We start from the raw sequence: 13,241 nt of genomic DNA, 5'->3' as shown, positions 1-13,241 counted from the left end.
GGACTGTGTTTTCTACAGCTGCCTGTACCAATGCATCCTGCAGCGGCCAAGGTGAATGCATAGAGACCATCAATAACTACACTTGCAAGTGCTACCCTGGCTTCAGTGGACTCAAGTGTGAACAAGGTAAGTCTTGTTCTCACCAGTTCCTTCATTTGAGATGGTAGCAACTTCTCATATCCTGGCTGGCTTTGGGGTCAGATCTGTATGTCTTCCCTTCTCTGGTGTATATGGTGTGATATGGTGATTAAGAGTTGACCTACGAAGTCAGACCCTTCTGTCTTCCAATCCCAGATTCACCACTTAGGTATGGCACCTTGACAAGGTAGTTAAACTCTCTGGGTCCCAGCTTTCTCATTGTAAAATGAGGGCAATGATAGTACCGACTTTATAGGCTGTGGTTACATAGTGCCTGGCACACAAGAAACATTCAGTACACAGCAGCTATCATTTCCAGTCACCTATACAAGGTGAGAGATGAGCAAAACTGATTCAACTTCCTTTTTCAGTTGTGACCTGTGAAGCACAGGAAGCCCCTGAGCACGGAAGTCTGGTTTGCACCCACCCTTTGGGGAGCTTCAGCTACAATTCTTCCTGCTCTGTCCGCTGTGAAAGGGGCTACCTGCCAAGCAGCACGGAGAGCACGCAGTGTACGTCCTCCGGAGAATGGAGTGCTCCTACTCCAGCCTGCCATGGTAAATCTCTCTCAGAATGCACAGAACATTCTCTAACTCATCCCTCATTGACTTAGTTTTTTTTTTTTAATCCAGCTTATAACATTTTCAAAACTCCAGGGAAAGTTCTTAATAAAACTTGTTCTCTTGTCCAATGTGTATGGCCAATAGCAGGACTAAACTCTACCATTGCCTTCATGTTTCCCCTCCCTAGTGCTTCTCATTAAAGAAAGTGGAGCCTGGTCTTACAACGCCTCCACGGAAAGCATGACTTATGATGAGGCCAGTACTTATTGTCAGCAAAGGTACACACATCTGGTTGCAATTCAAAACAAAGAAGAGATCAAGTACCTGAACTCCATAATGAGCTACGCACCAAGTTATTACTGGATTGGAATCAGAAAGGTCAACAACGTGTGGGTCTGGGTAGGCACCCAGAAGCCTCTGACAGAAGAAGCCAAAAACTGGGCTCCAGGTGAGCCGAACAATAAGCAAAATGACGAGGACTGCGTAGAGATCTACATCAAGAGAGGCAAAGATGAGGGCATGTGGAATGACGAGAGATGCAGCAAAAAGAAACTTGCCTTGTGCTACACAGGTAGGGAGTTTGCGGCAGCAGTGGGCGGTAGGTTCAGTGTGTGGGCATCTTGACAAATTTACAGTATGCAACAATTGGTATCTATTGTGGTAAGTTAATGTTCTAAAAGATACGATTCTAAAACATTCTGTTTAACTGCTATAGTATTTCTTTTTGCTTCTTTGTGTGAATGTAGGCAAGAATGTGTGTACATATGCATACATGTATGCATATATATATGTAGTTCTGTACATAAATAGAATGCATGTACACACATAAATCTAAATTTTGGTTACTTGCTTATTTGTGGTAAGGGAACTGTCTTCAGAGTTTGTGGTAAAGTGAACTTTTCATGCTTGGTGCCAGCTGTAGCTACACTCCAGATGTACAGACATTAATATCAAGGCTTAAAATAGATGAGCCTGAAACTCAGATTTGATACCTTGCAAAGCACTTCAGTTAAAATTTCTGGCAGTCTGTATCCTTGGTGATGTCTCTTAGACACCGTCGATCTTAGAGTCAAAGGAACTCATTATAAGCACAATAACAATTCTCCTCCTTATGGACTGTGTTTTCTACAGCTGCCTGTACCAATGCATCCTGCAGCGGCCAAGGTGAATGCATAGAGACCATCAATAACTACACTTGCAAGTGCTACCCTGGCTTCAGTGGACTCAAGTGTGAACAAGGTAAGTCTTGTTCTCACCAGTTCCTTCATTTGAGATGGTAGCAACTTCTCATATCCTGGCTGGCTTTGGGGTCAGATCTGTATGTCTTCCCTTCCCTGGTGTATATGGTGTGATATGGTGGTTAAGAGTTGACCTACGAAGTCAGACCCTTCTGTCTTCCAATCCCAGATTCACCACTTAGATATGGCACCTTGACAAGGTAGTTAAACTCTCTGGGTCCCAGCTTTCTCATTGTAAAATGAGGGCAATGATAGTACCGACTTTATAGGCTGTGGTTACATAGTGCCTGGCACACAAGAAACATTCAGTACACAGCAGCTATCATTTCCAGTCACCTATACAAGGTGAGAGATGAGCAAAACTGATTCAACTTCCTTTTTCAGTTGTGACCTGTGAAGCACAGGAAGCCCCTGAGCACGGAAGTCTGGTTTGCACCCACCCTTTGGGGAGCTTCAGCTACAATTCTTCCTGCTCTGTCCGCTGTGAAAGGGGCTACCTGCCAAGCGGCACGGAGAGCACGCAGTGTACGTCCTCCGGAGAATGGAGTGCTCCTACTCCAGCCTGCCATGGTAAATCTCTCTCAGAATGCACAGAACATTCTCTAACTCATCCCTCATTGACTTAGTTTTTTTTTTTTTTTTAATCCAGCTTATAACATTTTCAAAACTCCAGGGAAAGTTCTTAATAAAACTTGTTCTCTTGTCCAATGTGTATGGCCAATCCAGTACCTGCTTAGTTTGAGAGGTTTTTATTCTATGTTTGAAATGGTTGTTTCTGAGGCTCTGGTGATTTGTAAGATAAAACAGTGGAACCCTATTCTATGAATATTAATGACTTTCTCATCTTCTTTCCCTGCTTAACTTTCCCATGCATGGGACTAATTTAAGACAATAATTAATCAAGCAGTCTCAATATCTCTTTTTCTCTATCCATTTTATCTTTCTGGACCAGAGGCAAAGAAAATTTTTATCCTTCAGGTCCTGCTGGGCTAAAATAAATGGAATATCCTGTGTATGTCAGTATTGTTTTTACCGCAACTAGTCATCAGTCCTGATCTGGAATCTGTTTTATTCTTAATTTTTGCCTTATGTGATTTTTATTTTGACTAGTAAATATAAAAATTAAAGTAAAAATTAATCAAGGTAAAAATTAATCAGAGGAGATGAAAATATCAATTAATAAAAGTTTTAATGTGGGTGTGCATGTCCCCAGGAATTGACATAGAGCTTTGGGTTCTACCCATTGAAGGCAGCCTCTTCACTTTATTATTATAAACTCCAATTCAGTAGGAGTGAGAATATCATTCTTCTCTCAAATTCATGGTGCTCTTTCAAATCCCCAGTGGTTGAGTGTGATGCTTTGACAAATCCTGACAACGGGGTGATGGAATGTTTCCAAAGTCCTGGAAGTTTCCTGTGGAACACAACCTGCACATTTGACTGTGAGGAAGGATTTGAACTAACGGGAGCCCAGCACCTCCAGTGTACCTCATCTGGGAATTGGGATAATGAGATACCAACATGTAAAGGTAGATTTGTTCCACATTAAGACTTGCTGTAAACATTCTTTTTCTCAACCTGTACTTGAAATGGGCAAGCCAAACCTGCTAATATAAATGGGTACTTATGTTACAGCCGTGACATGCGATGCTCTCCACCAGCTTCAGAATGGCTCTGTGAGCTGCAGCCACTCCCCTGCCGGAGAGTTCACCTCTAAGTCATCCTGCAACTTCACCTGTGAGGAAAGCTTCATGTTGCAGGGGCCGGCCCAGGTTGAATGCACCACACAAGGGCAGTGGACACAGCAAATCCCAGTCTGTGAGGGTAAGCCTGAGATTCTCTCCTTTACATTCATTGTCTTTTCTTAAAAAGCTGCAATCTTCACACTCGGGCGGTGGAAATGAAACTAGATGTCCACTTTAACTATAGAAATCAGATTTGATGGGCAACACTTATCTTACATCTTTGAGATTCATATAAAAGAACCAATGCTTGACCGCAGAAAGAAAGGACTGTATGCAATAATAGTGGATGCTTTGCTGATTTCTTAACTATGCTAATATAACTTTATAGACATTGGCATGGAGTAGGCAGAATTCTTAAAGGAAATCACATAGAAAATTTTAAAAGCAGAATAAGAACATAACTTGAACCTAAAACTCTTGTCATACCTTTCTTCCAAAATTGGTCATAAGTAGGAGTGATGAGAATGTAGCATGGTGTCAGTTACAGGGACAGTCTTGATACCTACATAAACACTAAAATTTAATTCACTTTAAAGCAAGAGCAAGAATATTGAAAACAAGCAGATTTCACTATCAGGCACTGGGATTCTCATAGCCAAATATATCACAGAATGATTTCCATTGGTGAAAAGTTGCAACGCCAAAACCCAACTGCAAAGCAGACAAACTTTACATGGGTGCCCTCTCTGCTTCCTTTCTTTTGGCACCACCTGTAAGTATTCAGGACCCAGAAGTTCCTCTCTGGCTGCATAAAATCTTTCCCCTGACCCTAACTTCGTTTGCATGTCAGGAACAGTGCTCAGGAACCAATGTTCCTGTTAAAGGCTGTCCTTTAATTAGTGCCATTGGAATTCAGAGAAATCACAGCCACCTTCCCAGTTGTCCAGGGAATAATGAAAAATCTTGAGTTCTCCAAATGTTTCTTTGTCCCAGATGAACTGGGTTCACTAATCAAATGGTAAGTTCTTCTGCAATATTTTCTGACCTTCATTTTGATGTCTCAGCTTTCCAGTGCAGAGCCTTGTCCAGCCCAGAGAGAGGCTACATGAATTGTCTTCCTAGTGCTTCTGGAAGTTTCCAAAGTGGGTCCAGCTGTGAGTTCTTCTGTGAGCAGGGATTTGTGCTGAAGGGATCCAAAAGTCTCCAGTGTGGCCTCACAGGGGAGTGGGACAGCGAGAAGCCCATATGTGAAGGTAGTCTTTGTTTATATTTTATTATAAGATAAAAACTATTGAAGAGCGTAGGCATATGGTTACCTTGAGAAACCCATTGTTATTTAATGCAAACAAACCTCTCAAGTTCTCGCTCATGTCTTTCAGCTGTGAAATGTGATGCTGTCCGCCAGCCCACAAGTGGCTCGGTGCAGTGTACTCATTCCCCTACTGGAGAATTCACTTACAAGTCCTCTTGTGCCTTCAGCTGTGCGGAAGGCTTTGAATTACATGGATCAGCTCAACTTGAGTGCACATCTCAGGGACGGTGGACACAAGAGGTCCCCTCTTGCCAAGGTAAGACTGAGTTCAGACTCTTGGGTATGGGTCAAATACTTCATTAAGTTTCTGGACCTTGGTGTCCCCAAGGGGCTTGATTTCTAACTTCCTACATGCTGAAAATTAGTGCTTATAAGTTACATTTATTGGTGACTTTTAAGCCAGTTTTAATACTTTTCCAGTAGATATTTCTTAACCTCTACCCATGTACCTATCACTTGCAGTGGTACAATGTTCAAGCCTGGAAGTTCCAGGAAAGATCAACATGAGCTGCAGTGGAGAGGCTGTGTTTGGTACCATGTGCAAATTTGCATGTCCTGAAGGATGGATGCTCAATGGCTCTGCAGCTCTGATGTGTGGTGCCACAGGACACTGGTCTGGGATGCTGCCTACCTGTGAAGGTGATACACCTATGGTGGTTGTCTGGGGAAGCTATCTTGCTTCAGTATTTAACTATCTATTATATCCAGACCAGAAAGGTTACCCAGGTTAAGGAGCTGGTGAATATTTAATTTTATGGAGATAAACAGAAAACAGAAGAGGTGGCATGTTGAAGGAATGGGTAAAATTCCGACAATTGAGAAAAGGAGAACTAGAGGGAAAATGAGGAGGAGGAAATAGAAAATGAGAGGTGGGGAGAGGGAGAGGGAGAGAGAGAGAGAGAGAGAGAGAGAGAGAGAGAGAGAGAGAGAGAGAGAGAGTAGTATTAACCAAGGTGTAGTGTGGTATTGTGAAAGAGTTTGGTCTGTTAGAGTTCTGCCTGGCAGTGGTAGGAGATAGTCAAAGGTGGTTTGGGGCAGTTCTAAAAGGCCTTTAATGGACAGGACATAAAGGCTTTAAAGTCATTTCCTTTTCATGACTTTTTTTCTCCTCTTGTTTCCTTAGCTCCCCCTGAGTCCAGCATTCCCATGGCAGTTGGACTTTCTGCTGCTGGATTCTCGCTCCTGTCGTTAGCATCATTTCTCTTCTGGCTTCTGAAATACTTCCGGAAGAGAGGTGAGGGAGTTAATGAATGTACTCCAAATATGCTTTTGAAAGTATATTTTTTTCTCATTGATGAATCTTGGTGTCTCTTGCACATTTAGACAGTACTTAGAATCTAGTTATTAGATAAACACCAATAAACTGCAGTGTAATAAAGCAGAAGTCTTAGGAAAAGAGTTCATGGTGCAACTCAAAGTGGGGAGAGTTTTGGGAAATAGAAATGTTAGTTGTGCTCACATTGTACAATTCCAGGGGGTGTTATTCACATTGAATTCTATGGCACTACCTGGAATTGTGCGAGACTGCCATCTTTGTGTTCTCAGGAAAATGAATAAAATCCTCCCTTAAAAGATTTGTTTGGAATTCAGGCTTACATCTGAGAATAACTTCTAGAGAATATGCAAACACATCTAGCCACAGTCTTGGTTTGTTTGGCCTACAGAGTATTTAAAACTTTTTGACTTAAGTTCTGACATTTACAAAATAGGAAATTACACATAAAAATCCAGATTTTGGACTTCTCATGGAAAATTGGAAGATGAACCTGGCAGGCTGAGCACGTAACTATTTGCTGGTGTTAGGAAGCTGCTGTGCCCTTGGACGGGTGGGCACTTTGCATTTTACCATAGTTGCCACCACGTCATGTTTATGCTCTTGGTTCTATAGCAGCCTTGAGGCACTGAATTTGCAAAGAATCATTATATTTTGTCTTGTTTTAGTATGTCCTTAGAAGTCATTTAGTCTGAATTATTTTTTTTTTTTTTTTTTCTCTTGCAGCAAAGACATTTATTCCTGCCAGGTAAGCTGCATTGTTGCACAAAGCATGCCATTGAACATTCTGCTCATTTTTATCTCTTCATGTTGGAAAACAATGCTTTACTCAGTGTTTTCATGTGTTCCACAGCAGCTGCCAAAGCCTTCAAGCAGATGGAAACTACCAAATGCCTCCTGACTTCCTTTAAGTTCAAAAGAATCAGGTAAGACTTGAAAATCACATACAGTTATGAGAGAGTGTGTCCTCTCTAGATGTTGTTTCTCCTGGAACCCTCCAAACACGCCAATTTCTTGGGTGGAATCACCACCTTCACGGTATATTCTGAAAAGTCATTTTGTTTCTTTGTAGAAGGAGAGGAAAGAAACATCTGGCTTTGCTGAGTCATTTCATTTATGAAAGATAATAATGATGATGATAGCTGACCCTTACATAGCACTTAACTATGTGCTAGGAACTGGTCTAAGATAATGAAATCTATGAGATAGGCATTATTACTATATTTCTCATCACATAGATGAGGAAAATGAGGCACGGAGTAGTTAAGCAACTTGCCTAAAATCTCGTAGCTAGTAAGTGGTGTTACCAGGATTCAAACCCGGGCAGTCTGGTTCTAGAATTTGTGTTCTTAACCAATCTGTTTAGCTTTGTGAGAATTTGGGATAGTCAAGTTCCTCTGACTTTTAGGTTTTAGGTTTACGGAAAAATCGAGTAGAAAATACAGAGTTCCAACATACCTTCTCACTCCCTAGCCCCTCCCCCCAATTTCTTCTATTATTAACATCTTGTGTTAGTTGTATTTGTTATAACTGATGGACCAATATCAATGTGTTATTATTAATTGAAGTCCACAGGTTACATTAGGGTTCACTCTGTGTGTTGCACATTCTGTAGGTTTTGACAGATGTGTAGTGACACGTATCCACAATTGTCATACACAATACTTTCACTGTCTTCATTGGACAGAATTTGATGTCTGTAATTGATCTACCCCAGTGAGAGTGTGCACAGTGGTCTTATTAGAAGGTACATTTTGTGTTGCTATCAGTATGTAGAATATTAAGTGTTCTGATGACATGCACACTTATATTTTCAGGAACACAGGTGCATCCAGGGAACTAGAGCGATACCTGAAAGCAGCAGAAACAGAGAGGTGTCTCCTTGGGTCTCTGGCCGTTCTCACCTATTGTACCTGCTGCCTTTACAGCTGGGACCATAGCACCCACCATGATTTCAACAGATAAGAATCCAGTGGGCAAGGATAGCCTCCCGCCGAAAAGACTGTTTTCTCTTTCTGATTCTCAGGATCAAGAAGGTGCTGGCTACTGAAGGGAAAAGATTTTTTTTTTCCAAGCAAGAAGAGATCAAAGCTCTGGAATCTCAGAATTCCTTTTCTAACTCTCCCTTGCTCACTATGAAATCTCAGTGGAGAGACAATACTTTGTGGCTTTGTTTCTTCCTTTTGCCCCTCACAGTGTTTCAACTGCTGATTACGTAGTTGCTATCATGGGGGTGGATAAGAAGTATCAAGAGTTATCAAGAGGAAACAAATTGGCCAAAATATCCTATTTCTAACTTGAAAAAAAATGGCACATATTAAATGCCCACAGGTGACCGTATGGGAGGGTTGTTAACAGTGCAAATACTACTTAATGCTTTGTGCAAGGATTGCTCAGTACAGTCTTAGTCACTTTTATCCCTATGGGATTTAGTGCTTTTAAAAGAATTCTTAGAGACTGTGATCTTTTTATTTGCTTGATCTACCCCAGTGAGAGTGTGCACAGTGGTCTTATTAGAAGGTACATTTTGTGTTGCTATCAGTATGTGGAATATTAAGTGTTCTGATGACATGCACACTTATATTTTCAGGAACACAGGTGCATCCAGGGAACTAGAGCGATACCTGAAAGCAGCAGAAACAGAGAGGTGTCTCCTTGGGTCTCTGGCCGTTCTCACCTATTGTACCTGCTGCCTTTACAGCTGGGACCATAGCACCCACCATGATTTCAACAGATAAGAATCCAGTGGGCAAGGATAGCCTCCCGCCGAAAAGACTGTTTTCTCTTTCTGATTCTCAGGATCAAGAAGGTGCTGGCTACTGAAGGGAAAAGATTTTTTTTTTCCAAGCAAGAAGAGATCAAAGCTCTGGAATCTCAGAATTCCTTTTCTAACTCTCCCTTGCTCACTATGAAATCTCAGTGGAGAGACAATACTTTGTGGCTTTGTTTCTTCCTTTTGCCCCTCACAGTGTTTCAACTGCTGATTACGTAGTTGCTATCATGGGGGTGGATAAGAAGTATCAAGAGTTATCAAGAGGAAACAAATTGGCCAAAATATCCTATTTCTAACTTGAAAAAAAATGGCACATATTAAATGCCCACAGGTGACTGTATGGGAGGGTTGTTAACAGTGCAAATACTACTTAATGCTTTGTGCAAGGATTGCTCAGTACAGTCTTAGTCACTTTTATCCCTATGGGATTTAGTGCTTTTAAAAGAATTCTTAGAGACTGTGATCTTTTTATTTGCACAGAATGTTGTATAATCTTCCACAATTCTTAATTCAGTACAAGTGTTGTAAGGACTTTTAAATTTTGTAAATGGTTGTGGAGTACGTTAGGGTAAAAATTACTTATCCTAGATCACCACCTCTTAGTTTATTAACAAATTCTAATGTTACGTCTGTAGTAAGTGTATTTCAAAACAGGGCACATATTGTTGCCTAGCAAAGCATAATGTTAACCAGTGTAAAGGTCTAAGTATTTTACTACAGTTGTATTTCAAACATGGTAGTATCAGAAGAGTAAAAACTGAGTGGAAGGTTTGTATATTGCCAGGTTTTTTTTCCCCCAGAAATGTGTGGTTTCTGTTATGAGAAATTTTCATGAGGCCAAATGTTCTGATTTGATAAAAGCATAAATGAAAACAAGTGAAGGTACAATTTTATGAATGTTTTGCAAATACATGTAGAAATACAGATGTGTTTTGCATTTCTACAAAGATATTTGTCAGTTGTTATATGTAAACACATAATTCTTGTATGTCACATAGGATTTTAAAACCATGGTAGAAACTCACCATGTAAAGAATTCATCTAGTGGATTTTTTTTAAAAGTGAAGATGTCTAATAATCATTCCCAAGTTGTTTTATTCTGTATGTTAGGGTTTTCTGGAAGAGGAGAAAGTCTGTGCGAGCAAATATTTATGTTTATTTATAAGCAGAGTTCAAAATTCCTAAGGAATCTCCAGTTATCAGTTGATCACTGTCAGTGAGGAATTCTTGGTCAAGAATCAACACTCTCTGAGAATTCCATTAACTCAGCATGTGTTGAAGAAGAAACGTTTCAGAGAAGTGCTGGCTGAACGCCAACAATGGCAAAACCCACAGCAAACAGTGAGGTGTGATAAGAACCAAAACAGCAGAGGTTTTTCACGGAGCCCAGGAACTCTGGCAAATGAAAGAGAGTGAGAGAGAGAGAGAACAACTATTGATCAGGGTACAGATGAAATAAACTACTAATTTCTCTAAAATTGTTCAAATGTTGTAAGTATTTATACATACTGCATTAGAAATAGTAGTGTGAAAGATAAATGTGGTCTGTATTGGGGTTTTATAAAGTATTTTAAATTATGATTTAAAATATTTCACAGTTTTTAAGGTATGTATTTATTTAAGCTTATGTCAGACTTATTGTATTTGTCATGGTTAACATAGCACTATAAAGTTTGACAATAAATGTGTTTATATTTATCTCTGTGTATAGGCTATTTCTTAATTTATTTAGCTTATACTTCCATAACATAAAATTCTCTGTTTTAAAATGTGTGAGATCATGCAACTATCACCACTATAAAACTCCAGAAAATTTCTATCACCCCAAAAAGAAACTCTGTACCCATTAGCAGTCACTTCCCATTCATCCCTTCCCAACACCCTGATAGCTACTAATCTACTTTCTGTCTCTATCAATTTGCCTATGGGACATTTCACATAACTAGAATCAAACAATATGTGACCTTTTGTGTTTGGCATCTTTCACTCAGCATAATGTTTTCAAGGTTCATCCATGTTATAGCACGTATCATTTCCTTTAATAACTCAATAATATTCCATTATATGACTATACCACATTTCGCTTATCCATTCATTAATTGGCCTCTGTAATTATGTGAGCCAATTCCTATAATCAGTCTCCACAGATGCACATGCCAATTCTCAGTGTTAGTACCATGGGAATGGGTTAGAGCTTTTTATGGAAGAAAACAAAAATTTATACGGAAGTCAAGAGCTTCTGGTCTTATTTTAGTTAGAAATAATAACTATAGCTTTCACTCTGAAATTTTAGCTTCCCTTTCCCAAATTCTAAGCCAAGAGAAATAAAAATCTTTCTCTCTTCATATATACATATATCTGTCATAATGATAGTTTATAAAATCATTGTACTCCTTGTACCAGCCAGCCACCAAAAAATGAAAATAAAAATAAAAGTAAATAAATAAATAAAACAAAGCCAGAGCACTAAGATAGGTCTCCTGTCTTTGTCAAAAATAAGAATAAAACCACAACAGGGTTTTGTCTGTAATCAAAGAGATTTTTTTTCCCTTTACCCGATCTCCCAGTGGTGCCAAATCCTATCAAAGCTTCTTTTAATAGTAACTCCCATCAACTGTGTTCCATTTCCTGACAGCCCTCAAGAAGGGGTACTTATCACCACTCCTGGATTATATGATAAAACTTCCAAAAGTTCATTGGTCTCCAGGTTCTCAGTCTGCTGCTGAGATGCACTGTGGGTCCAAATCCTTAACATAGCACACAAATCATACAAAATCTAGTCCAGGCTCATCTCCCAACCTTTCTTGGGTCTCCAACTTACAGATGGCAGATCAGATTGTAGTATTTCTCAGCCTCCATAATTGTGTGAGTCAGTTCCTCTAATAAGTCTATACACACATGCATGCACGCACACCCACACATATACCCTATCGATTCTGTTTCTCTGAAAAACCCTAATACATGTCCCTTCATGAGAATTCACTCCTTAGACTAGATCTCCTCCCTATGCTCTTATATTTTTTCCTTTAATAAATGATTATTTGTGTAATTATTTGTTTAATACCTGTCTTCCCCACTAGACTTTATGTTCCTTAAAGGTAGGGACAAATTATCTTGCTCATTGCTATATTCCCAGAACCTAGTATATTTCTGGCACATAGTAGACACTCAACAATATTTATTGAATAAATAAATGAAGAAGTGGATAAATGAATGCATATCTGAGTTCATCATAAGAAGCAGGATCACTTTTAACAAATGGAATGAGTTGTCTTAGCAGGCGAGTATTCACAATACAGTTATGTATCAACAGCCCCCCTCCACTTCTGTTTGCTGTCTAATATACCTACCTACCTCACAGAAAGTCCAGCAATTATTTCAACCCCAAATCCAGTAATGGGGCTTGTGGGTATCATTGTAAGGACTAGAGACTAATAAAGAAACAGGAAGAAAAAAAAGTAATGGGAGGTAGAAAAAGAGCACAAGAGGAAGTAACAAAAAAGAGAGAAAAAGGAAAGGTACTGAAATAAAAAAAATACAGTACAAAAAATAAGCAGTACAGATGGCAGAGAAGGGAGAGTTTCAGTTCTGGAGCCACTTACCTGGGAGCTTAAACCACACACACAAGTGCATGTGCTCACATGTGCACACACACAGATATACAGACACACATTTATCTCTATGTCATAACCCACAGGTAGATTTACCTTGAAGGTGGTGAAAGTTAAGCTTCAGAGTCCATTACATATGGGTACCTTTACATTACAAGGGCCTGTGTCATAGAAATGTGTTCACATGGTAATGTATTTTTGTAAAATAAAAGCAAAGTACTTTTGTATTCCTTTTCTTAAATAAAGACTCCAAATTGTACGAACCTCAGGTCCTGCAAAGTCCTAAATCTGTTCCTGATCCAACCTAGAATATTCTGATTCAGTAGGTTTGGGGGTAAATGCTGTGCCTTTTTTTTAGAAAATGTCACCAAGTGATTTTGATACACAGCCAAGTTTGGAAATCACTGACAAAGGACTATGGACTGATAAGTTTAATGAGTCCCTGACATCTAAGTAGTATTTATTTCTGGAGTTTTATCACCATTGGTTGAGATATAAACCATATAACACGATGTAGTTTGGAAAAAGCTGACAATTGGCAACGTTCACTTCCACATTGTAGTGACAAATCACATAACCCTCTGTGCTGAGTAACTGACTATCCACTTGTATGTACTGGTTGTAACAATACAGTTCTTTTTAACCATG

General features: G+C 39.6%; 1 protein-coding gene across 2 annotated transcripts in view; it reads left to right on the top strand.

Annotated features, from left to right (window-relative positions):
- Positions 1 to 8,531, top strand: part of SELE (selectin E) — a 9,357-nt gene extending 826 nt beyond the window's left edge. Inside the window, exons 3-14 of one of the 2 annotated variants that reach the window (XM_008582067.1) lie at positions 889 to 1,272; positions 1,833 to 1,940; positions 2,324 to 2,509; positions 3,283 to 3,468; positions 3,575 to 3,763; positions 4,689 to 4,877; positions 5,004 to 5,192; positions 5,399 to 5,575; positions 6,060 to 6,170; positions 6,936 to 6,957; positions 7,066 to 7,135; positions 8,027 to 8,531. In XM_008582067.1, coding sequence (XP_008580289.1) covers positions 889 to 1,272; positions 1,833 to 1,940; positions 2,324 to 2,509; positions 3,283 to 3,468; positions 3,575 to 3,763; positions 4,689 to 4,877; positions 5,004 to 5,192; positions 5,399 to 5,575; positions 6,060 to 6,170; positions 6,936 to 6,957; positions 7,066 to 7,120 — 1,796 coding nt within the window. In that variant the 3' untranslated portion in view covers positions 7,121 to 7,135; positions 8,027 to 8,531. Of the gene's footprint in view, positions 1 to 888; positions 1,273 to 1,832; positions 1,941 to 2,323; positions 2,510 to 3,282; positions 3,469 to 3,574; positions 3,764 to 4,688; positions 4,878 to 5,003; positions 5,193 to 5,398; positions 5,576 to 6,059; positions 6,171 to 6,935; positions 6,958 to 7,062; positions 7,136 to 8,026 lie in introns of both variants that reach the window. The other variant, XM_008582066.1, reaches the window with a different exon arrangement.
- The last annotated feature ends 4,710 nt before the right edge of the window (positions 8,532 to 13,241 follow it).

This window comes from Galeopterus variegatus, unplaced genomic scaffold (assembly GCF_000696425.1).
Source record: "Galeopterus variegatus unplaced genomic scaffold, G_variegatus-3.0.2 Scaffold2512, whole genome shotgun sequence".
NCBI classification, from domain to species: domain Eukaryota; kingdom Metazoa; phylum Chordata; class Mammalia; order Dermoptera; family Cynocephalidae; genus Galeopterus; species Galeopterus variegatus.
The sequence above is the reverse complement of the archived record's forward strand: the minus strand, read 5'-3'. Positions and strand labels throughout refer to the sequence as shown.